The sequence below is a fragment of the Maylandia zebra genome, linkage group LG7, assembly GCF_041146795.1.
Source record: "Maylandia zebra isolate NMK-2024a linkage group LG7, Mzebra_GT3a, whole genome shotgun sequence".
NCBI classification, from domain to species: domain Eukaryota; kingdom Metazoa; phylum Chordata; class Actinopteri; order Cichliformes; family Cichlidae; genus Maylandia; species Maylandia zebra.
In genome coordinates this window covers 55,068,299-55,093,983 of record NC_135173.1, presented here as the reverse complement: position 1 = coordinate 55,093,983, position 25,685 = coordinate 55,068,299, and the positions used below count along the sequence as shown (strand labels likewise).

The 25,685-nt window shown below is 40.7% G+C and overlaps 1 protein-coding gene across 1 annotated transcript in view; it reads right to left on the bottom strand.

The window, feature by feature from the left end:
- Nucleotides 1-10,185: 10,185 nt before the first annotated feature.
- The window catches only part of LOC101466129 (netrin receptor UNC5D), a 203,242-nt gene continuing 187,742 nt past the window's right edge, over nt 10,186-25,685 (bottom strand). The window contains exons 14-18 of the mRNA XM_004549902.3: nt 24,323-24,553; nt 20,130-20,279; nt 18,723-18,887; nt 18,313-18,491; nt 10,186-16,181 (exon numbers count right to left, since the gene is read on the bottom strand). Of these exons, the coding sequence (XP_004549959.1) occupies nt 15,983-16,181; nt 18,313-18,491; nt 18,723-18,887; nt 20,130-20,279; nt 24,323-24,553 (924 nt within the window). The 3' untranslated portion in view covers nt 10,186-15,982. The remainder of the gene's footprint in view (nt 16,182-18,312; nt 18,492-18,722; nt 18,888-20,129; nt 20,280-24,322; nt 24,554-25,685) is intronic.

Here is a 25,685-nt window from a genome sequence, read left to right as displayed (position 1 = left end):
GAGGGGTTAACCAAAAGACTTGGCCAGCAAATAGTTTATTCTTACTCACCTCTTTTTGCCATGTGTGCATACACCACTTTGCATTTAATTGTTAGTTATTATTAAACTCTTGATGTCTTTCATAGTGTATCTTCAATCCTGCACACGCAGCCCCCCACCAGCTTGGTTCTTCCTGTTAAAAGGGAGCTTTTCCTTCCCACTGTTGCCAACTGCTTGCTTATGGGGGTCATCTGATTGTTGCTTTATACCTTACAATATAAAGCACCTTGAGGTGACTGTTGTCTGCTATATAAATAAAATCAAACTGAAATAGTTTTGTGGCAATTTTTGTCATGTAAAGTCAACCATAAGATTTAGAGAATGAAAAGAAATCCTTGTATGCGAGGGAAAAGGCTGAAAAGCAGACCTGCATAGCTCTGGGTGACTCTGCAGTCTGCATGGGCTCAGGAACAGTGGTGGAAATGAACAAATGCTGCGTCTGAGAATGCAAATTAGAACTCTGCAATATAAGAAGAGAAATAAAACACATTAAGTTAGCTCAAGAAGAGCTGGAGCCTTCTCTAAGCATCTTATTTTAAGTAGGCTGATGTCGAAAACTGTCCTGTGGACTGTGAAAATTTGAAATAGTTTTTAGATATCATGGACACTGCTTCCTATGGACAATCAGGTTTTTTTTTTTATCAGCTTGTAGTTTAAAAGCAAGCATTTGTGAGGCAGTAAGGAAATATAGGCAAAGATAAGGTAAAGGAAACATTTAATACGGAGTTAATACGAAATGATACATACAGGTTTTGTAGCAGCATATGCTATTATCCATCATCTTTCTCAAAGACGGCTCGCTCATTTCAGCCAAAGCATGTTCTGCATGATGGACGGGACTCAAAGAACCCTGCTGCCCTCCTGAGAACATTTGGCACGTAAAATAAAGATGATCTTAGCGGTCTGAAAAACAGCAGCACAATCATAGAATAAACGAAGTACACAAAATACTCTTTTTTCAGAACTATGTCAATAGGTCCTGAGTTCCTACATGCTCCCAGAGAGCTGTTAAAAGAAAGTTTGATGGAAATAAAATGTGAACTATCAACATGTGTGACTTTGAAATGTTCAACTGGCATCCAAATCCATACGAGGATATGGAGTAATATATTATGGAAACAGGGATGTAATACAATGAGGCGAAAAGAAACCCAAACAGTGCTTCAGTTTATGGAGAAAGTCAGCTACTTTTTAATGACAACATAACATTTTTCCACCATTTAGACTACATCACAACAATAAACATCCTCTCAAATGTGGTTCCTGCTGACAACATCTTATCTGGAATGGGGCTGTGGTCTAAAGCCTGATGTCTAGGGAGCGGAGGGGGGGGGGGGGGGGGGGGAGCAGAAGATATCGAGGCGTACCTACATTAGACCTTGCCGGGTTAATTTGCAACACATACAAATAAAGAAACAGAGCCGAACAACTAGTATAAATAAATCACATGCCCTCCACTCACTCAGACAGGCATGTGACGAAAGAAAGATTGGGCAAGTTCTAGAGACATTTAGAGTGAATGCTGTGTGGCGTGTGTCTCACTTCTCATTCACCAGCGGACAGACCGATTGCTGTGTTTTGAAACATTACAGTGACTAATTAAATGTCTTGTGACCAACGGCGCACTCGTGAATTTTACAGGAAAGTAGGGAGCCGAAAGGAGATTTTTGGTTTAAAAACAAAAACAAAAACCGCTTGGGTAAATTAACTGCTGATTAAAAACTGAGCGATCTGGTCACAGATGAGTTCTCACGCCTGGCAGACCATCTGAGAAAAAAATACAGAATTCACAGTCCTCTCCCAGCTGTGTTGTTTATTCACAGGAAGCTGCTGAAAAGTGGTGAGACTTAAAGCTCCAAATGGAAGCATATTTCACTGTGTATAGACAGAAACATTAAATAAACACGAACTATCAAAAAAACCGTGTAGTTTTCTCTAGAAGTTGATCGGACTTGAAACTCAATCACAGTAACAGGAACAAACAGCATAACACTCATCCAGTTGTCCAACAGATGCAACTTATCTGCTCCCCCAACGTTCAACATGTGTTTCAATTAAAACTGTCTAGGAAATCTCTATCTGTATCTTCCACTTGGAGCACATCCTGTGCTCCTCCTTCTGAGGTCACAGGCTACGTGCTGAAAAACAGGAAGTGTGTGATTGAGTTATTTGCAAGCTTATCCTGAGCGAGTCTGTATTAATGGCTACTGGGTTGATTAGTTCACATAGCAAACTTGTGGAAAAACAACTTTTCTTTTCTTTACAGCTTGTCCAATTTGTCATCTTGAATTTAAGGGAGAATCTCTGACCTCTTCAGAAAGGGATCTTTGCTGGATAAAAAGACGTGCAGCTGAGGGATCATTTGCATAGCCTGTGTGGGAGTAGTGTGATATAGCACTTCTGTTTTTACAGTACCGCATAAAAGTCTTGAGCTACCCTTCATTTCTTTATATTTTGCTATAAGAAAATTGGAAATGGGTGGAGCAGATAAAACATCTGCAAACACAAATAAACATACAGGATATAAAGCAAAAACACCATTTGTACAAGTCTAATGAGCTTAAAAGTCAGTATTTGGTATGACCACCTTTATTTTTCAACACAGCCTTTAATTGGTCTTCAGAAATAGGTGTGTTGGAGCCAATCAGATGCTTTCCAGATGATATTACATGGTAGATTAAAAATTGACAATATTTTCAGCGTTCATAATTGCATCAATTTCAACAAAATCCTGAAAAGCAGTCCAAACCATGACAGAGCCTCCACCATGTAACAGATGGCTGCAGACACCCACTGTTGTTGCTCTCTCCTGATCTCCTCTGTACATATTGATTTCAACCAAAAATTTCAACATTTTTCTTCCTGTTTCCCTTCCTTAAAAATACCTTCTTGGCTGCCATCCTTTCCATTGAGACCCTTTCTGATAAGGCTTTGGTAGATGGATCAGGTGAAGTGCATCCTCAAATTTTTTGAGGACGCACTGCAAGGCAAGTGACGTGCTTTTGTAACAAAGTGCCTAAAAATACAATTACAGTTGTTTCTTTGCTCAGTTGTCTGTTATGTGTACATACAACACTGATTCATCCCTTGAGTTATGTGTCTTTTTAAATGCTTGAATGACTCATAGGTCAGTGTTAAGTGGCTTAACAAAAAAAAAAAAAAAAAAAAAAACAGCTCTGAAAATGGTCATGTACAAAGACTCGGTGAGTCAGTGTCCAAAATAAAACTTTGTAAGACCTTCAAAGCTAGGGATCACTTTAAAATGAGAAATTAAAGAAAATCTAACTTTTTAGAAGCAAAATATAAAGAAGTGAGCAATGCCCTGTGCACTGTATTGCATATCTGTAGGTGTACGTATGCAACAGATGAGGTTTGTTTTTTTCTTTTTAAGAGAAGTGACCTACGGGTGAAAAAAACGAAAAAAATAAATGAAGGGAAGGGAAACCTTCCTGAGCGTCAGTGACTTATCTTGTGACGCCGGCTGTGCATTGTTTCAATTGTTGTTTATGAGGGATGAGCAAAAAAAAAAAAAGTGACAAGGAGCTGAAATAGAGGATGTAAGCCTTGTGAAGATGACTGAGATCAGATTATTTGAAAAGCAACAGAAGAGCTGTTATGTCACTGCAGCATGACTGTTGCCATGTCCTGTAATTGTTTCTGATTTGATTTTGTTATAAACTTAAAAGAAAAAAAATGCATAGCAGCGACTTCTGGATACAGAATTGTCTAAAAATGTGATCCACATTCTTTGGAGAGCAGAGACATGCGGCCTTGCATCACTTCTTATTTGTTATACTGCACATTAGAACATCAAACTTAGTTTAATCATTTAATGGTGGACTTTAACCCCTGACGCCTGTTATATAGATTGAATTAAGACAAATAAAGCGTTCATATTTGTAAGAGAGGCTAGCATTATTAAGGACTGCACTCTAAACATACAGTGGTGTTCTTTAAGAGCTTTCAGCATGAACAGCAACAGCCAGAGGGTGGTTACTGTGTTCAATCAAAGCTGAAAGTTTGTACTGTGAATGTTGTGTTTATGTTCCCATCATCTGTGTGGAGGATTGGAAAATGAACTTCATCTATTACAGTCCTCCTTCTCATTACAGACACAGCAGTGGAGAAGAAATGCATTCACACAAATGGTGTTATGTATTCAAAACACGTTAAGAAATGAACCTGCTATAATCTATGTTACACATAAGAAAACATACCAGGATTACTTTTTATATAAAAGGGTTGTTGTGGGGGAAGAACAGTCAACCAAAAGTGTGTTGAAGCAGCATATGGTGCTGTCTAATTGCATTTTAGGGACACATTATGCACGTTTTTTAAACAGCGTGGCTTCGTAGTACCAATCTGACTGCAGTTCTGGATCGTAGCTCATTGATCATAGCTCATCAAAACCACGACATCTAGTTTGGGCATCCTCGTGAATTCAGACACTCAACAAATGAACTTGACTTACCGTTAGTCAATTATTTTGCGATAAGATGGCTAAACTATTTGCCACTTCAGCCTTGCTCGAGTCACACCGGACGAGTTAGGAGTAATAGAGCTAGATCGGGGTGTAAATTAGATGCCTACCTACCAAGTTTAATGGCAATCGACCTGCTAGTTTTCACCTAACCCTAGTCACAGACTGGAAACCAGGTAAAGAAAACCTACTGATTGCATGATTAAGGCAGAAGCTCGGCTGGTGATAAAACTGGTAGAAATAAACAGTTTATGTATCAAGAAATCAGCTGATTTATTAGTGCTGTTCCCAAGTCATCCAAAAAAATCAGTTGTCGCAAATTTAATTTAGATGAAAGCAGTGTGCTTTAAAAAGACTCAAGGTTTTTCCCCCACACATAAATGCTGGGCAATGGATATTTAGGCATATTTCAATGTCCAGCACAAGCATTCTTGAATGTGAGGTTTTTTGTTGTTGCTCAAAAAGTAGGGGTAAGGAAAAAGTTTCACCTTGAGAAACTACAGACAAAATGTGTGTAGGCCTTGACTCCAACACTGACACTGACAATGTGAGCTTTGCAGGAAGTATAGCACATCACACAACATATGGACGAAAAGTACTGGGCCACACTTTTAATTTTTGAATTTGGGTGTTTTCAGTCTCATTGCCTCAGATGCATGCTGCCCAGCGCCATTTGTGAAATAAGGGATCACGCTGAAGTGCTCAGTGAATTTGAGTGTGGCACTGTAACAGGAAGCCATCATTGCAACAAGTCTATTCATGAACTTTCTTCCCCCCGATATTCCATGATCAGGTGTAAAGTGGTATTATAAGCACTGAGGTGCACAGTCCGTAAATGTCTCCTGCAGTCTGTTGACTCAGTAACTGAAGAGCTCCAAACCTTCTTTGGTATTAACACCAAAGAAACTCTTGGCATTGGTTTGCATGTATGACCACTTCCTGGATGTAATGTATGTCCCATGAAGTAGATTTACATAAAAAAGGACAATTTATTCTATTGCTAGTAATATTTGATACAAGATTAGACTGCAATAGTGAGGATAAGTAAGGACACGGGTCTTGTGAAAATTGCCTTTGTGAATCAATGTCCTCTTAGTAGTGCCGGAAAAAAAAAATCAACTCATGCCAAATTCCTAAAGTCATTTGACAAAAACAGAAGACACGTCGTGTGGGAGTTCCTGGCAAGATACACTGGAAATACAGTGTCAAGTGCCTTTGTGTCAAACCAATTAACACTTTGCTTGAGTTAGAGAAAAAAAGGGTTAATAGTGGTGCCGATGAGGGAGAGGGAGGGGGTGAAATAAAGGAGCTGTCACAGAGCAAAAAGGAGGTGTGAGAGAAAAGCGTCCGGACCGGTTTTGTCTGGTTAAAGACGAGCCGTATATGAAGGCCGCGGATTATGACTGAGTGAGGAATGCTCGTCTTTGTTGAAACCTTTGCCCATGATGTCATCAGTACTTTCCCTGGCACCACCTGTGGCAGGATCCACAGGAGGAGGCCAGTTTAAAGCAAAAGCAATCACGCTGTTGTAATGCGCCCCAAGTAGTCACCTGAGTCCGCTTTTGTTTTTACATTTTTATAATCGCATTTCGACAGAAGGCAGACTTCACTGTGTGCAAGGCCACGAAGATTAGCTGAGTGGTGAACCGTGTAAACCCTCCGACAAATGTGGGTGTTTGTCTGAGCCGCGTTATAGGAATGTGTGTGGGTGTCAGGGTCTGTGTGTCTGTTGTATATACTTTGCGATTTGAGAGAAAAACGGGAAAAAAAATGGCAGAGAGTGTGAAGTTGATTAAAAATAGAGGCATGGAGAAGAGCACGCAAAAATGAGACAAAGCGTCGAGAGAACTCCAGCAGACAGAAAAGGAGAGCACGCTGGAAAAAGTGAGAGGGAATTAAAGTGGGACTCGTGGCAGAGCCCACAGTGCTGATGTTAGCTGTCTGATCCACTCAGAGACAGTTGGCAGCAGCCTGTCTACCAGCCGCAAATGTACAGTAATTCAAAGCATGCGACGTGACGCCGTTCCCTGCTAGCTGGAGCTGCAGTCACCCACCCACTCATGCACACACACACACACACACACCGAAGCAGTACACCCTGTAAAAGTAACAAATGCACTGAGTGCTCCATTCCACGTGATGCAATTATTCACAGTTCCATAGCAAATTTTGGCTGAAGCTAATCTCATAACTAAAAGGCATGGCGCCTTTTGCAAAAAAAAGAGAAGAAAAACCCAGATCTTCCAAACAACTGCGAGGAATTCATCTGGCTTCCTATCAACCAAAGTTTAGGACAGTTCAATAAACTTAATATGTGATAATCGCTGTGCACTACATTTAGCAATGTCCAAATCAGTCTTTGACAACAACTTAACTGAAGCTTCTGTTTGAGGCTGTTTGAGATGAGAGAAACATTTTGTACCAAGTTGAAGCTCAAAGTTCAAAAAAATGTTCTTTAAAGTATAGATGGAGCTGGCATATTAGCAGCAAATAAACACATGTGAGATTAAGAGCCTGCGGAGGGTGAAAAGAGTTGGTAAAAGGAAAATAAGATTCCAACTTTTGTAGGTTAGTTCTCATGAGCTTCACATGACTTGCATTTAGCCCCCCCCCCCCCCCCCCCCCCCCCCGCTCCTCTCTTCATTCCCTTCTTTCTCCCTCTGTGCTGAACGCTCACCCCCCTCCTCCCATCCCCTTTCCTCTGTCACCCCCCCCCTCCCCTCGCCCTCCCCTTCCCCTTCCCTAGCCCCTTCTCAGCGCAGCACATAGACTTCCTGTGTGTCCTGGCCTGAATGGTATGTGCATGGAGTGGGTGTCTGGGAGGCCTTTCATCCAGCATGGAAAGAAAAGAGAAGTGGAGAGAGGGGCTGAAAAAAAAAAAAAAAGAAAGTGCGAGAAGAGAGTCATCTTTAATGACTTTGAGTCAGAGCAGTTGTCCAGAGACACAGAGTGGGTGGGGCATGGTATAGAAGGGGTGAGAGGGCTATGGCTGTGCCAGGGATTTGTGTGCGCGTGTGTGTGTGTGTGTGTAGTGTCTGGAGGGGAAGAGAGGCCTGCTGGGAAGGCCTGCAGCCTGCCTGTTTGCCTTCCTGGGACAGATGACATCCGGCCGGGAGATCGCTTGCATGGCTGAGTGACGATACTCAACTAGAATAGATAAAAATTAACTTAGAATTCGAGCTCTGCTGTGGGAAAGTATAAAGTAATGCAGATCAAGCAGGATTTGCAAGGACAAAGTGACACTTGTGCTTCACAGAGTCTTGCAGTTACTGCAGCCTCTTGGGTGAATGTTCCACTGCTGGTGTTGGCAGACAGGGTGTAGCTGCCTGCTGACTGCCAGGCCTGAGCAGACCTTACCTACACTGTGAAGGGGCACATACAAGTGAGGCTGCCTCATGTCATGGAAACAAGCTACAGTTGTCTCTGTGTGCACATGCGCACACAGAGAATGTTGAGGCATGTCTAGACAAGATAACCTTTAATAGGAAGACGGCATACAGTGCCATCTGCTGATTGGACTGAGGTTTGATTGTTGCCATTGTTGGCATTGATTTAATTCATATAGATGGATCATTTTTTGGTTTTTTAATTTAACAGTGATATGTAATATTATAAAGAACCTAAAATATCAGAGAATGTCAATTATCTGATAATCCAGCTGTTGGCAATAATGGGGAGGAAGAACTTCTTTTTAATAAGAACAGACTTCCTGAAAGGAAGAGAGTTCATTCATCAATGGCAGTAGACAAATTTTAGTTCTAGTCCAGCGTTCCTTTATTTATTTATGTTATTGTTTATTGCAATTATGTAGATGCAGAACTAAAAGTAATGCATCACACTGAGCTCAGCTCTCAGCTTTCCCGTGTTTCATCCTACCTGGTGCTTGGCGGAGGCGTTAGAGCTTCCTGCAGCACAGTGAGCTGCGCATTGCTGCAAATTAATTTGCCACTAACTACTTTTTTATAAAGTGAAAGTTAGTGGGCTTATAACAGGGTATTCAATCATCAAACAGCCATTATTTGAACCAAGTAGTTATTAGAACAAACCTGTGTTTTAGAGTAAGGGGAAAATCATTAGCACCAAGATGCTTTTCATAAAACACAGTAAATCCTTTACATAACTAGGCTTCTATATTAAACAGCAGTGTTTAATGTTTAATATTAATGTTCACAGCAGAGGTATATAGGTTTTAAATGAATTCAGACTTTAATTTCAGTGTTATGGGAGCATGAGTTCTCATTCATTTACCATTTTCAGTATTAGAGCTATAAACTAGCATCAGTAGTCTCAACTCAGTATACTCAAGTGTTACTCATGGTTGTCTGCTGAAGCTCTCAATTTCAACACTTAGTTATTTATGTAACCGTTACAGTGCAGTACTGAGTGAAAATGATTTACTGGAATTACCCCTGAATTTCCATCTTGTGCTATTATACGGTCAAGGTTTATCCATCTGTTCATTTATTTCATAGTGATTAGCAAATGCTACCAAGCTATGAAGCTAAGCAAAGTTAGCGGCTATTTGTTCAGTAGTACTGCAGCAAAGTTTTTTCTTGCTGCTCTTGTTGTTGTGCATGTGAGGATCCAGACGTTAGGATGTAGCATGCAGCATTGCTGTGTCTATCAATAAGCTTGTTTACAAATGCCTCATACTTTTTTCTATGTTGACTATAAAATCCTTCAAAACAAGTTTAATTGTGAAAGAAAGCGAATTTCTCCTTCTCTGTAAGCTCTTCCTGTCATCGTCCTCAGGTTATTTGTTGTTTTGGCGGTTTTTAATTCTTTGCGAATTGCTTTATTGTTATGCCTGAAGTTTTGATTTTGTTGGATTTCTTGGTTCCTTTTTGGATTTCTTTTTTTTCAGGTGATCGCAAGCTTTATTTCCAGTGACACCTTTGAAGCTTTCATTTCTGTTTTTAACTTGTGATTATTCTAGTGATGAGTTTCAGTTTTGCTTATTTGAGTACAGTGAACTCAGAAACCAGTTTGACATGCCTGGAGTTCTGTGACATGACAAATAATTGTGCTGCAAGCAGCCATCAGGAGATGGTTATACTCAACACTGGTCATAAAGGGATGGCCTTGGCCAACAGAAATACTCGGCTAGGCTGTGATACATAGTTGGTGCTAAAGAGCCAAAGACTGCTGTTACAAGGTGGACTGGATCCATGCTTTCATATTATAGATGCCAAATTCTGACCAGGCAAAGTCTCCAATCATCTGTTGTCCAATAGCCTCAGCTTCCTGATGGTGCCCGGTGTGGTTTTCTGCTTCTGTAGCCAATCTGCTTCAAGATTTGATGTGCTATGTATTTAGAGATGCTCTTCTGCATAAATCGGTTGTAACAAGTGGTGATTTGAATTTCTATTTAACCCAAATCACAAATCTGCCTGGTCAGTCTGTGGCATCACCAGGGGATCTTTTACCCAGTGAACTGCCGCTCGCTGCATATTTCCTCTTTTTCAGAGCATTCTGTAAACTGTAGAGAGGTTTATGTGGAAGTAGATCAGCGTCTTCTGAAATACCCAGAGGAGTAGTAGCAGAAGTAGAGTTGCTGCTACATGATTGGCTGATTAGGTACCTAATAAATTGGCCAGATTTAGGGCAGTTTAGCTAATCTGAAAGGAAACTGATTGTATCCTAGAGCAACAACAAATAATACCGTTTCACTGCATATTTATTTCAACACAATACAGTATATACAGTTTGAAAATTTTTGCAAAACTTTGAAAAAAAATGGGAAAAAGGACAAAGAATTGGCCCATAGGAACATCACCAGTGACTGTTCTCAACATTAACATTCATATAGCACTTAACTCAACTGTTTAGCACAGAAAATGCATTGAAATGTTTCCAACTAAACATACAGAAAATGCAATAAATTATATACAGAACCTTTTGAATAGATACTGAACATACCCAGCTGTTCGATACAATAAATAGATTTGTAGGATGCTCGAATTTTTAAAGGCAGCAGCAGAAGTAAAAAAACAACCGAAAGAAAAAACAGTAAAATGAGAAAGTTTTGATTGAAACTGTCACCACGTTTCATGAACTCAGATCATTTTACTTAAGTTAGCATCTGTTGTTTTTCTCCCAAAGTGTCGATCTTAAGATAGTAGGCAGTAAAAAAAAACCCAAACACTTTACATCACACTCTGAACAAACTGAGATGGTAGCACTACTATAGGCTGGATTCTCCAAGGACACGTTATACAGCTTTTTAAAGTATACACATAACTCTCTTTCACACTGTCGCACATGTACACTCTGAGTCATTGAGTTTATGGAAAGGACACTGATGGGCACAAAGCGCATCCTCAATCTCTAGCTAGCTTATCGCCACTGCACGTCTTAGCATCGGAGCTAGCAGGTTTGAATGCTTCAGTATTCTCTGGAAACACCTCTGCAGTGTATATAAGATGTATGCGCATGGCATCAAACAATACAGCTTGCATATAACAAATTGCAACTAACAAATTAGTTCCTTTGATATGATGTATTATAATAATAATAATAATAATAATAATAACAATAATAAAACATTCTGGACAGATTTTTCCTATGACACCAAACCCACACAAAGAGGCACAATTAGTTAGAAAACTCATTTTTGTGATGCACAACACGGGTAACTGTAAAGCTTCTCAGTTTTGTTGTGACTCCTGTATGCATGTGTATACGTGTGCATATGTAGGGCGAGAGGGAAGCTGGCTTGAAGTAGTAAAAGAAGATGGAAAAATTTGGCATTTGAACATTTTCACTAAAGAAAAATCTCCAAAGTTCAAGGTATGTGAGACACTGAGTGGACAATCTGGGAAAAGGGGAACATTTGGCAAAGCAACACCTTCTTGTCCAAATCTTGAGCCAAAAAAAGTCTGACAAGTTTCCTCCTTCTGCCAAAAAGAAAAAAAGAAATTCTGTTAATTTCCAGAAACAAAATCCAAATGTCCAAAGTCATTTTTAATTCAAGCAGTGTCCACAAAATCTTTGCGAGGTGGCATAAATCAGAGAGTTGTCACTGTTTGTTAGAGAGCTGCATAGCATCGTGTGGTTCCTTCCCTGACTAGAAAGCTCACTGAAAACTAGGGAGAGCAGAGTAATGCTGATTCCACATGGAGACAAAATGACTTAATAAAGTATCTTCCACTCTGATGTAGAAAAATGGATACTGCCCATTGGCAGGTGCTCGGTGGTTTTCTGTGCTGCCAGAAAATACTGGCTATATCCCGTCTTTGTGGGTCAACCTTTCAATCAAGACTCACAGTCCTTTTCTTTGAATACAATTTGGTTGCTCAGTAGACCATCAGCTTTCACCCATCCACTGCAGCATTCTCAAGATGCTCAGCTTGGAGAAATGGCCTTTTTCAGGCTGTTTGTATTACTGCTAGACTTTCTGATATTTCCATAATAATAATGTGTAGGGTGGAGCAGCAGTACCAGAGCGACTGACTGTTTTCTTTATAAAAAGGCTCATCTCTGGCTGTATTTCTCATCAATTCAAGCACACATATTTTTGCATGCCCTCCTTCCCTTTATGCATTCTTCTCAATGTGTTTTTCTCCCAGTACTTGCCCTATAGAAGGCTGTAGATGGCTGGAATGGTGTGTATTTCTTGAGATCTAAAAAGACCCAAGCTAAGATACATCTGTAAATACGGTAAAGAAAAAAAAATCATAAAAATTGAAAGCTAATAGAAATGATTTGCCACACAGCAGCTTGCAGAGGATGCAGGGCAGATCCAGCCTTTCATCAGAAGTCATTTTCAAGGAGTCAGCTCAGGGAATGATGATGTATCAGTGGGGTATGTGTTAGATTATTTTTTTTGCTCTTTGGTGAGCAACTGCAGAAAAATGTTTAGCAACGCAGGCCAACGGTGCAGCTCTGCTGGAGATCCCCTGCACCAAACTCTGAATAGGTAAGATTGTTCTTCCAGATGATTCCTGCACTCCCATATGTGAGCATGCTAAAAGTTGGCCCCGTTCGTGTGGCAATGGAAAGTATCTCCTGATGGCAAACAGAAGAAGCAAGTATGGGAATAATGCAGCTGCTGTAGAAAAACAGCACTGCATGGACCAATTTCATTTCCTGTTCATACATCAGTTTCTATTACTTTACTTGTTCACTATTGGGACCTGATTCTAATTTTGAAACTCTTTATATTCCGTCGTAAGTTTGACAAAAATCTGCTCCATGTAGTTTTCTCACAATTGAGAAAACCTGTTTTGGAGTGAATGGAGTTCAGCTGTTGAGCTGTAGCTGATGAATCAAGAACTCCACTGCTGTTAGTCCTCATTCAGCAGATATGCAGGTAATAGATGTCAACAGCATTACAAAGACATGAAAAATACATTACGATCTGCCTTTAGTCAGCACCATGCTGACTAAAGGCAGATCGTAATGTTATTTTGCTTTTCACACTTTTTATAAACTGGGAATGGGGGAATCTGAATGGGAAAACTGAAAAGACAGGAACGGACACTTTACACTCTTCAGAAGATACATCCAAGAGTAAAATATAGATATATAAATATATATCTTTACTGTACTGTGAGCTGTGTTTTTAAATGCTATGTTTAGATCCTGACTAAACGTAAGAGGTCTGACTCAGCATGCGACTACTAAGAGGGCGTCTGTCAATAAATTTCCTGCAGTCATGACTGCATTCCAAACTTTGGTCAGCAACTTTTTAGCTAATAGTGGAGAATCAGTCCAACTTATTCTGTGCTGTTCTTTGATGCAGACAGATAGAAAAACAAGGTTTGGATATGTTTGCTAACTGTGTACAGGTTTGCATTATTTTCAGTGAGCAGTCGTGGGTAACTGAAAACAGATTCCCAGCAGTTATTGAATGAACTGCATGTCTTTGTGCTATTTCCACGATGGCACGAATCAATAAGAAATACATTTTTTAGTATGAAGCCAGCATGAGCACTTCAATCTGCATCTTTTTCTGCCAGCTTGACCACAAAGTTGGGAGGCTAAATAGAAGAACTGTTCCACATGTTGAGAAATTCACTAGATTGCACACTAGTTTGTCTGTGGAAGGATACAGCCAACGTGGATCAATAGCAGACCATGACAACTGGATGGTTGTCAACTTTGCCCCCTCCCAGCAGGGGGCTTTCGGCTCAAATCACTTCCCAAACACCCTATACATATTTGGAAGGATATATGCATAGTAGTAGGCATTTTCTCTTGGTGCCAAAGTGGATAAGTAAAATCACCACACAGTAGGAAAGCTGACTGTGAGCGTACAGTATTCTCAACACGTTTTCGTGTGTTTTTGCAATATTTGACTAGGCGCATGCTAGCTAAAACTAGCTGCACAAGCTGAAATGATCTCAATTTAGTTTCGGGACCTGACCTGACCTGACCTCCATAGGCCTGTGGGTTCAGTGTCCTCCTTAGTCATCCTGGTTACCACAAATGCGTTTTTCATTACCAAATTGGATGAATTAGTTGAGCAGTTGAAGTATAATTGTGGAATTCAGCTGAGGGGACACAGCGACTTTATTAAGTAAGCCTGGACTCCCAGAACCTAATGTTGATGCTGGCTACAGCTAGCAATAAACTTAGCCTTTAGCTTAAAGATACATGGTGAAGCGATGGCATATAGTCCTGCATGTAATCTAATGTTTTTATAATCAAATTTTACAGGTAGGTACTTGAGATTTAGAGGTACCTTTGGGCACATGCTGTTACTCCTATGCAAGCCTTGCTATTTCTCTCCATTTTCAGCTGTAATGCTAAGCTAAGCAACTACCGGCTGTAGTGTCAAATTTTCAACATTCTTGGCAAACTATGTGCGATGGCTGAATTTCTCAAAATGCCAAAGTATGCATCAAAGTAAGAAAGAAAGCAGTGCTCTTTCAACATGCTGCTTTTTAAAATGTTTAAACCATGTCAAACTTTGTGGAGTGCCGTGGAGCACAGGGTCTTACTGAGCAGACGAACTCTGCTGAAAGTCTTCATTAAGAATTTAAATCCATCAAGAGTTTTAGGCATTTAAAAATATTTGAGCCTTTCAAGGGGGGTTACTAATTTAGGCAAATTTGATGGGTTAGAACCAAGAGACTGTCAGATATTTCTCTTCAGATGGAGTTCAAACAGCTGCATGATGCAACACCAACATGGCAATGATCTGCTGTCCAAACTCAAATAGTCCATATGTATATATTTTACACCTTTCTGAAACTCTGCTTAATCTCTTATCTGAGTTTTTGAACATGGACTGATTTCTACCACTGTGCAGCATGTGGGCTGTCTGGCCTTTCAGAATTCAATTCATTAAGCACATGAAAAGAGAGTGCCAACGCAGAGTTCAACACAAAGTCACTTTATTAAGTTGAGGGGGCAGCTGGAGCAACCGAATGTGGGAGCTTCCTGATCAGGATATCTTTTTTTTTATCTTCTTTTTCAAGTGGATGCTGCCTCTGCTTGGGAAGATCAGACAGGAGTAGAGGGAGTAAGAGATGGCAAAGTGTCTCTGAATAACCATTTCCTGGTATTTGATCATCTCCATGCTCCAGAAATCTTTTTTGTTTTCGTTTTACACACTTCTGTCCCCACTGTCTGCCTGCTATGAGGTCACTCACAGTAAAACGTAATTTTCCTCCAAATTAAGAAAAGAGACACTCAGGGATGGACCTCTGGCTGCATTGCTATATGAGGCACAGATCAGTGGTGGGTGAGTTACCCTCCTCTGCTGTCGGTGCTTTGACAGTGGACTCTGTCTGTTGAGCTGAAAAAAGTGTGTAAAATGACTCTCAAAGGCATTTAAAAAGTAATTTCTCATAAATCTCCATCTCCTTAGCATGTGGACTCCAGGTCCTTTTATATACTGATCACTGTGGAATAAGATGTTCTGACAAAATAAAGAGCCAATATTCATTTTTTCTTTGTGTTTTTAAAAAGCTTCAGCAGAAATATGTGCAGAAAAGAAAAAAAAAGCATGAGGTGTCAGTGACATAAAGAAAATATGGCATTACACTAAACATTTTGACAGCCCAGATGACTGTTTGAGGGCAAGTACCGGCACATCCAATCCTGGGAGGTCACGGCACCAACCTGATTGGCAGCTTCCTTAAAACACACTTTGTCTTCTTTTCACAGGCTTCTGTAATCCTTCAACACAGGGTATCAAATTGGTCTTCAGAAGTATCAGAAGTTGACATTTCTCAATGAAAGATGAATGTGTGTGTGTTTGTGTGTCAATTTGATATGCCTTTCCAAAGTTTCTTGGTGCCTCCTAATAACACATCTCTTGGTCATTTCCTGATTTCCTTCTGCCTCTATGGTTCATTTGGTTTAACAGAGGTGTTCCTTTAGTAACAGTCAATAATTAAGTTGCCCTGCTGGCCTCTGTGCATCTCCTCCACCTCACTGTAGGTTAGCTACTACACCTGAACATAAATGTTCATGCAGTAAAGGTTCATCATTTTCATCTGATGTACAGCCACTCTACGCCAGTTTTGTGAATTCAGAGTCCCGTTCCTCTTTGCTGCAGCTCAGAGAGACCGCCTTAGGGGAATGAACCTTGCTGATTTCTTCCAGGGCACTGGCCAGAGAGTCCAGGTCCCCAGAATCCGGGTGCTGGGCTTCCCATAGAGTCAGAATCACTGATGACGGGCTCTCCTGACATGCAAAGTAGCACAAGTTCCTGCAGAACAGGAAAAATCGAACATTATAATATTGACGATGGATAACAACCAAGTGAAGTAGTAATGAGGCGATCACTTTGCAGTTATTATGCCAAAGATGCCAATGCAAATCACTGAGGTAATTTTGCTTGTTCTAAGTACATATTTTTTTAAAAAGGCACGATGAACAAAAGATGAGACTAAAAAGAGGAGTCAAAGCTGCAGGAGCTGGGATATCCTGAACTTTGTGCCTGAAATTGGTACAGGGATTTGTGAATATTCAGTCTAATCTTTCAATAGACCCTTCTTGCCTTCGAAATGGCAAATTCCTTTAAGCTTGTGTTATTTACAATTGAACATATCAAACATATCAAGTGTTCAAACTGTGCATTTTACCATCCATTGATCCATCCATCCAATTCAGGGGCTGGCACATCTGAAAAGGCACCATCAGTGCTAAAAGGTATGTACAGCTTTTAGAGGAAAATATGCTCCCGTCTAGGTTACAACCTTTTCAGAAAAGGTCGTGCATACTGCATCTATACATCACAACTTTGTAGCCTGCTTGCATTTCAGACCTTTCACCAACTGAAAATATTTGGATTTGATAACTATTATAAATCCTCTATCAGACAAGAACAGATATTTAGATAGATATTTACAGACTGTTAAAAGAAGAGGGGATGCTACAAAGTGGTAAACATGGCCCTGTCCACACTTTTTTGTCAAAGTGAGTCAAAATGAGTCAATATCTGTCTTAAAATGGCACATTTCATATGTTTTCTATGTTCCATTTTTAATAACACGGGCTTAAGAGAATCATTGCATTCTGTTTTGATTCACATGGGTTTGTACGATCCTTTAGGGGTCGCTACAGCAGATCATCTGCCTCCATCTCATCCTATTTCTAGCATCCTCTTTTGCCACACAAACCCTCTGCGTGTCTCCTTCAACAACTCCATGAATCTTCCTCTTCAAGTCCAGCCTGGCAGCTCCATATTTACCATCCTTGGATAAATATAACTCTTATTTTTTAAACAATGGTAACAATCAATAAAAAAATAATACAACACACCAGTAGAACAATAAAATTAAGCCACACTTTGTTGTGTGGTTCATGAGAAAACAGGTTTTAAATTCAATCTCCACTTATTTTCTTCCTCTGATGTTGTTACAGCACCTCTCCAAGAGAGTGCACTGTTTCATTACAATGGGATTTCATTTGTTGCCTTCTCCCTGTCTTTGCCAATCTACTTCCCACCTCTGTATGCTGATGTTCCCACACACTCAGAGAAATAATTACAAAAATCAGCTTAACTAGGTAGAGACATTCCCATTAGATGCTTCCTGGTGTGTTTGGCTGGGTAGAAAAAGCTCAGAAATCCTTTTCCCCATTTCTCAGTCACAGGTGTTTGTTTTCAGACTCAGCTGAAGCGAAATTCCATAATCACACAGTTTCCCGTCATAGCTTCTTAGTGAACTTTTTCCCTCTCATGTGTCTCCAACTGGCAAGATGGAGAGTGTACTCACTGTCAGTACTCTCTTCCTCAAGTACTTGATGGAGCTGGGTGCACAGATCTAAAGTCTTCGTGGCTATAAGCACTTGATTATTGACTTCTCCTTTGAAGCACAAATAGAGATCACCCCATCAACAAACAACTGAAATCCTGCACAGCCTACGCAAATAACTGACCTGGCACAACCTCTCGAGAGGCTGGAGGACGGAGCACATGCAGAGATGCTGCTAATGAGAAGTGCTAACATGAACACATTTTCTTGCCAGAGGCTGGCCTGTCAGCAGTCAGAGACCTTTCTTCAGATTTCTACAAAACACTGCATCTCTTCTCTACAGTATTCTGGCTGTGCCTAACATTTCTCCCTTTCTCTGCATGTGTTTTACGATCTATAATGAAACTGGCGGTGTGGCATGTTATTGAAGGCTGGAGAAGATAATTTCTGACGTGGTGTCTAAATTTCAGATTTAAACAAAAGTCTTCACAGTGGGAACAGTGTTTACATTATGGAACATTTTCCATTTTCTTCCTCGGACCTAAAGAAAACATACCTGCTCTTTTATTTGACTCAGCAGTATGTAAATGGCAGCTGAGGCACGAGAATGAAATGCAGCATTCAGAGTGTTAAAACTCAGACCTGTCTATGTGGAGCTTTTGAGCCAGGAGCTGCCAGTCCTTCCCGTTGGCATTTGCGGTGTCAAAGGTGGTGCTGATCCGCTGACGGATGGACAGGGGGATTTTAAAGGCCCTTGACCCTGTCTGGGAGGTGATGGTACAGTCCGACTGCGTGAAAAAGGGAACCACTCCCTTTTCATTCTAGTAGCAAGACAAAAAGTAAGAGATGTCAGGGTGATTTGATGCAAAAAGTTTCTCCTCCTCAACGTGAAGACAAGGACAAGGACTTTGCAATCTATAGATGAAAAGCTCCCTGAGAGGCTCATTAAGCAAGCTCTTAAATCAAATCAAGAGTTATTCAGCGCCGTAAAAGAACCTATTAACAGGCCGCATGACTGCCCACACACCACGCCTTCTCTGAGTGCTACTCACCTCCACTACAGACGTGTAGACCTGTAGTATCTGCTCCTTGCCCGTGACCTGTCGGATGCTGATCTTGCAGGAGAGCTGAGACGAGGAGTGGCTGTATCGCTCCAAAGTGAAGGCACACTGCAGGGGATGCTGGTTACTGGCCCACACCTGAGAAAAGGAGAACTCCTGCGGAGTAAGGAGAGACGGGAGGGCGGACAGGATGAACATAATGATGAAAGGATTAGGCTGGTGGAGACAACACACTCATTAAATCCCCACTAAAGACATTTGTTATTTGAATCCTGCTTTGCCACCCGCTTTGCTGTTTACATGATTAATTAAGACTGAACGAGCGGCCTCTTTAGCCAATCGATGATGTTGCCTAATCAAGAAGTCTACCCATCAGAAGGAGCACCGGTGGGTGTTAGAGCCCTCAGGATGTAAATACATTCTGCTAACCACGTGTAAAGGCTACAATCATTAGTGCAAAAACTTAACTACTGCTTGAGAAAAAAATGGTTAAGTTACAAATGCACGAGCATTCTTAATAAAGCAACTAAATACCAAACTTACCTGAAAGTCCAGAGATGGTCAACATAACGACACTACTGACATCAAACACTTCATTAACTTATTTTTAATTTTCCACATTTTAATACTCCTAATACAAAACCCATACATGTAACTGCAACCTGTTGGATCAGGAGCTGTGCTGTGCTGATGGTATTAGGGCAGCTCGCACTACATTTCCTCCAAATAACTGAAAAAACTAAAAGTAACAGAGCTATGCAGTCTAAAAGGTCCATTTCACCTTCAATTACTAACTACTGTGTAACCCAGACAGTGGTGCAGTAAGAACAGGTCAAAAACACTGTTCTACAGATGAATCATCCTCTCTTCAGATCCATCAGACAGCGGGACAAACTCTTATAAAAGCCTCCTTTAGACAAGAGTAGTGTCTGAATGAAAGCCTGTCGTCGTCTTCCCTGCAGCACCCTCTCACAGCGGCTCTTCCCTGAGAAATCCTAGTTAGTATACTTGGGGCATTATAACAGGCTAATTCTGCTAATAGGATGTCACTGGTGGGATAAACATCACGGGGGAGAGCAGAACATGCAGCATGGAGACCCCAAGGAAGATAAGCATGATATGAGAGTGGGTGTGTGTGTGTGTATATGCCTTGCCTGGAAGTCATAATTAAGTTCGTAAGGGTGTGTGTGTGGGCGAGATAGCCAGCCATAGTGATCCCCTGCTGTGCCCTTGCTGCTGTCCTCTGGCTTTGATGTGACCAAATAAAAAAACAGGGAAGCTGATGAAGGTGCACAGCTTCCTTCATTGTGCATGACCGTGACAAACACTGAACATGCACACGCAGTTAACACATGTCCTGCTTTTGACTCGAAACGATAGAACACAGGAAGTGCCTACCTGGCAGGTGGTGAAAGGCTTGATGCTCCAGAGCAACTGTGGGACATCCTGGATGGATACCTGGAGGCTGAAAGTGTTCGCCTTAAACAGCATCATTTTAGGCTCCTCCAGCAGCCGCCCGCCCCTGCTGCGCTCGCCCACTGCCACCTCCTGATAAGGAAAGGTGTGACATGTTTTTTTTCCAGTGGTGGGGTACGGGTTAGCAAAGTACAGGAAAAAAAGGTTGTTAAGTGTCAGTGTGTCAGGAAAAAGACATAAAGACAAAAGAGCACAGATTTGAAAACATGCACCAATGAATCAGAGCCAAAAGTTCAAGTTGAAAAAGGGAAGAATGAAAGAAACTGAGAACAGCTCAAACAATTAGTTGATTGAAATTAATCATCAGCTACATCAGCCTTAGTCTTTGTCTTTAACACTGAATTAAGTCACTGTGGATTTTGAACTGTTGGTTGGAGAAAATGAACAATTTAAAGAAATTTGTGAATATTTTCTGACAATTATTGACCAAACAGCAATGGTCTGATGAAAGTAATACCCAGCATTAACAGTCAGATTTGAACTAGAACTTTTAAGCTATTTCCCTAAAACCAGTCTGAAAAATGTGACCAAACATTATATTTATTTTTCAAATGGAAAAAAAAATGGAAGAAAAACTCTGTTTTTTCCCCCCCTGCCAGACGGGCTTGCACTCTTTTAGAGCAACTGTGACCATGAATGTAAAAACATCATTTTTATGCTTTCAAAATGTGCCCAGACTGAGTGGGTACTAAAAATACTAAAAGCTCCCTCAAAGCAGAGAGAAAATTCACAATAACAATATTAATATGCAGAGTGACAGGAACTTACTGTGCTCCACAAAAAAAAGAGAGAAAGACTGCGTAGGTTCCCCATTTATTTAGGTGTGGATAGGTAAGTTAACAAATGAATGTCGAGGGAAATAACAGTGGGAATGTCTAGTGCATAGCCCTGAGACGCAATGACAGCCGCTGACATAACAAATGCTTTTCTAAGCTTTCAAAGCAACTGCCTTTAGCTGATGTTTGTTACAGCTGCTCTCTCTTCAATCTTCTTTCTCCAGGTAAAATGCCCAAAAGGGTTTCAATCTGGTGAGGTCTGAGTTGTCACTGATAAAAGCTTTGGTTTCACAGCCAGTGTGTTCGGTGGCCACAGTCTTGTGAGACTGGGAGAGCTCCTTTGTACGCAGCCAAACAAAATTTATCTTCATATTTCCTCCTGCTGCTGCCGTCATCTGCTGCATCATCGATAAAGGCAAATGAGCCGCTTCCAGAGGCAGCCATGCTCTGACATGATCCGTGTTATATTGATGCAGTGAAATAGTTTGTCTTTCTCCATACTTTGGCTTTCCATCACTTTAGAAACAGTTAATTATTGATTGATTGATTGATTTTTGCAAGAGGCTCCTTGATGCTGCTTTCACAGTCTCCTCTGAGCAGATTGTGATGATGATGATTGTGCCACTGACCACTGTGTCGAGGTTTTCGTCCGCAATCGCTGTTTTTGTGGGCAACCTGTTTATTAAGTCCACCACAGCTTTCCTTTCCGTTTTTGTCTTAAGACCTTTCCACAATTGATCTATTGCATCTGCTGTACTCCTCAACATTTTTTTTTGTTTTCTCTTGTTATAGTGTATTTTTTTAAAAGTCATGGAGCATTTTCTGGGTGCTCACATTGATGTATGCCTCCCAGCATTCTTAACAGATAAAAAGACAGAGTAAAATGAAGGGTACACAGCTGCTGCCACCTTTTACGTGTTAACGATGCATGTAGTTGGAAACATCCGGGGCAGCGACTCACAGCTGACTTTTGCACATATGAACAGAGAGACATTAGAATGGCTAAGTGTATAAAATTACTAAAATATTCAGGAGCTTTCAGAGCCAGTCTCTGGAAATTTATTCGCCTAAAGCAGCAAAAGCATCAAATTTCACTCTGTTGTTGAAGGGCTCTGTATGCGTGCATGTGCTGGCGTGTGCTCGACTTGCATGTTTGTGTTTACATCTTCTGTATCTTGGATTTGCAGGGAAGGGTGGGAAAAAGAGCACAATGCAAACGACACAGGCTGCCTTGAACCTGATCGATTCCTGCTTCAAGCTCACAGGGGAAATTATTTGTCGTATGGAGCACAAACAAAGGCAAAAAAAAGAACAAATGAACAAATAACCAAGTCTGACTGATGGAGAGGTGGAGTAAATTGGCTCTTGGCACCTACATCCAATTTCTCTTTGTTCACTTGGAATTCTGCCTCTGGGGTGGAGCCAAAAAATTCAAGCAGGCCGAGCGGCTAAGGGACAGCTCTCAGCACAACTTCAGAATAATTTAATTAAAACAGCAAAGAAACAATCATTGAAAAAGTCGTGTTTTAAACTGCAGCATCTTTTAACAAAGAGGTACATTTGTACTTTTGAGTCTGGCTTTCGCTGCGAGGAGAAAGGCAAACTTTTCATCACTCAAGAGCACACCAGTGAACTTGTGCACCATCTCAGACTGTGTCTGATTCTAAGACTCGTCACATGGAATGCAATACTGAAACACATTTAATTAACAGAGAGCAAATTAAATTACTTAAAGAAAGGGCAGAGACGCAACCTTGAAGCATCTGTTGTCTTTGTAATTAAAAGTCCCTCTTTGTCTCTTCAGGCATCTCCCAGCGGCTATGTTACAGAACATATCTTCAGTGGAGCACAAAAAAACTCTTCCAGACAGCAAATCTTCTAGACAAAACCACCAGCAACTTTCCAACTTTAAAAATGGCACCTTCTTTTAACTTACAATTAAAATACATTTAATCTCCAGACCTGATCCTGCACCATTAGAAGATTTGAATTTCATCAAAGGGGGAAGATTTTTATTAGTGGGACACCAGAAGGCTAGGCTCATTAACTCTTTTTTTTATGAAGGGTACTATGCTGTCATGTGTGATCATGCTATAAAGATTCAGGCATTTTATTTGTTTAAAAGGCAGTGAGAGTTAGAGGTTTTTTAAAAATCATCTTTTGGGCTTTTTCTGTTATTACATAGTACATTGAAGAGGAAGCAATAAAGAGAGAGGGAGCCACCGAGGGCTAACAGGTCAAAGTGGAACCCAGGCTACTGCATTAGCTTTGCAGCATATCTTACATAATCTATTCAGACTTCATTATACATCATAATTCTAAGGAAATAATATTGGTCACCAGGCTAGCAGCATAACTCTGTGAATGTAGGTGTAGAGGTGAATTCTCTGCTCTTGAACTGTAGTACTACCACTAACTTTACAAGGGAAATACTTTGAATTTGTTACTTTAGTTATAACTCTGCAGGTCACCTTTAATCTGGTCAAAATTTTTGATTCTCCAACGCTCTGTTTAGCTAAATATTAGCATATTGCAATGATGACATCAGCCTTAAGCTAAATCACAGCCGCAGTGATGTTCAGCAGCCTTTATATGACTTCATGTGTACCACTGAGACAAGTTTGGCCATTTCAAACAAAACAGAGTTTGTCCTTCCTTTGTGTTTTCTTTTTTTTGTGTGCTTCTCTTGATGTTGCATGAAGGGAAAATCATGAATCTATTTTGTTTTTGTGAAGTTAAGCAGTCTTTTTACCATTTGAATGCAGTTCAATGAGTATGTCAATGAATAAGTGAATACGTCACAGGTCAAAGCGACTTCAGTACGTACAACAGGAGGAAAATGAGTCAACCTTCAAAGGCACTTTCGCTTTTTTTTTTTTTTTTTTAGCAATAAGTGAAGGCATCACTGTTCATTTTTGATGTGGTTTAGGCTGCCTTCAGATCAGTAACACATTCAGCCCTTTACTAGGTGGAACTGTCACTTTCAGTTCAGAACAAAACTAGCCTGCACCTGCACAGGAGCTTAATAACTCAGCAGCAGGCTGTTTACATCAGACTTATTAGATTGTTTCTGTCACTTTCACAGTCTTTAAATAGACAAAGAAGACAAAAATGGAGCATACTGTGTGTCTTTGTGGAGCATCCAATGGCGCTCTCAGCCAATAGTTAGTGGTGCTCCACTGATAAAATCAACTGAGTAATCAAGTGGCAAATGTAAGTATGTGAGTATGCTAGTACGAGTTGAGGTTTATTGATAAAATTATTAATGTAGGAAACACCTACATTCATATAATGACCAGGTATATTCCTGATCTTCATCATTTCTCTCTTCCCTCTTACCTGAAATGCATGGGGTGTGTCGTCCACACAGTAAACCCTGAGGGTGAAGCCCAGAGAGTTGCTGGCATCCGGACTACCAAACACAGCCAGCCTCAGACGCTTGCCTGCCTCCTGATTCAGCGGCTCCCCCACCAGAGCGTAGCGACCTGGATGCTCCAACAGCACATGGCACTTCTGGGCCTCCAGCAGACAGTAACAGGAGGTGCTCTCCTCGTTTACAGACATCACTTCCTTTGGTGGTAGGGACATAAAAGGAGACTAATTTAGGTCCAGGATTAAATGTAATATGCTTTTTCTTACTTTGGTTATATTATGCATATATGCACACATGATCCGCTGCATTGGTGAATACTCACATTAAACACGGCCAGAGTTTCAAACACTGATATTTGCATATCTTCAAGTAAGCCCTGTGAGCCAAATGCTCTGGCTACAGAATGTTTGAACACTCCAAGTCAGACAGGTTTTTTTTGACTCTTGGCTCCGTATGATGTCAATGAGAGCAGATAGCTCTGGCTGTGAGTAGAAGCCTCACCCACCTGCTGCTCAAACCCTCTGTTTGCAAGGGGCAGTCAGTCGGAAAAAAGCTTGCTTAAAGGAAAAGTGGAGGGAGCTAAAACAGCTTGTTTCAGACAGAGGATTAACTGAGGGGCTGCAACGAGGCACAGTATAAGTTAAATAAGTTTATTTTAAGCTGTCAGTCATGCACAGGAACTCTAGTAGAGTCCAAGGATAAAAATATGGAGGTGTTAAGTATAACGACTTCAGTGGCTTAGTAATTAATCATAAGAACACTGTAATATTGGAATTCTGTCATACTCGTGATTTTTGATGCATCCTGAGTGATACTGTTGTTGAAAACGGGTTTCAGGAGGTTGAAAAAATTCTAATGTGTCTGTCCAGTACAGTCTGCTTTTTATTTTTTCTCTCTGTTGGCAGGCACCTGCCTTCAGCGACGCATCTTTCGATAGCTTCATTTTGAACAATGTGTCTGCTGACAAATTAAATCTATATAAATGTCACAAGGCCTGAAAGGACCCGGCTGGTAGCGCGTCACAGACCCCCAAGGTCAAGCAAAGGTCTTAGTGGCTCCAGGGCATAGTGCTCTTAAATTACTCTCAGCTTTTCAGTAATGCATTTCACTTGTTAATATGAAGACACCACTTGACTCTGCATCACTGTGCTCAGCTGTGCTGCAATCATGCATGCTATATGTTCTTTAGTAGTGCTGACTGTAATGCACATAACTGCATTAAAAACCTGCTTTAAGTTTACAAACTAAAAGCTTAACCACATCCAGCCTGTATTGGCATGATTAAGGCAATAGTTTGTAAGCTGACTGCTTGGACATTATCTCATTGGC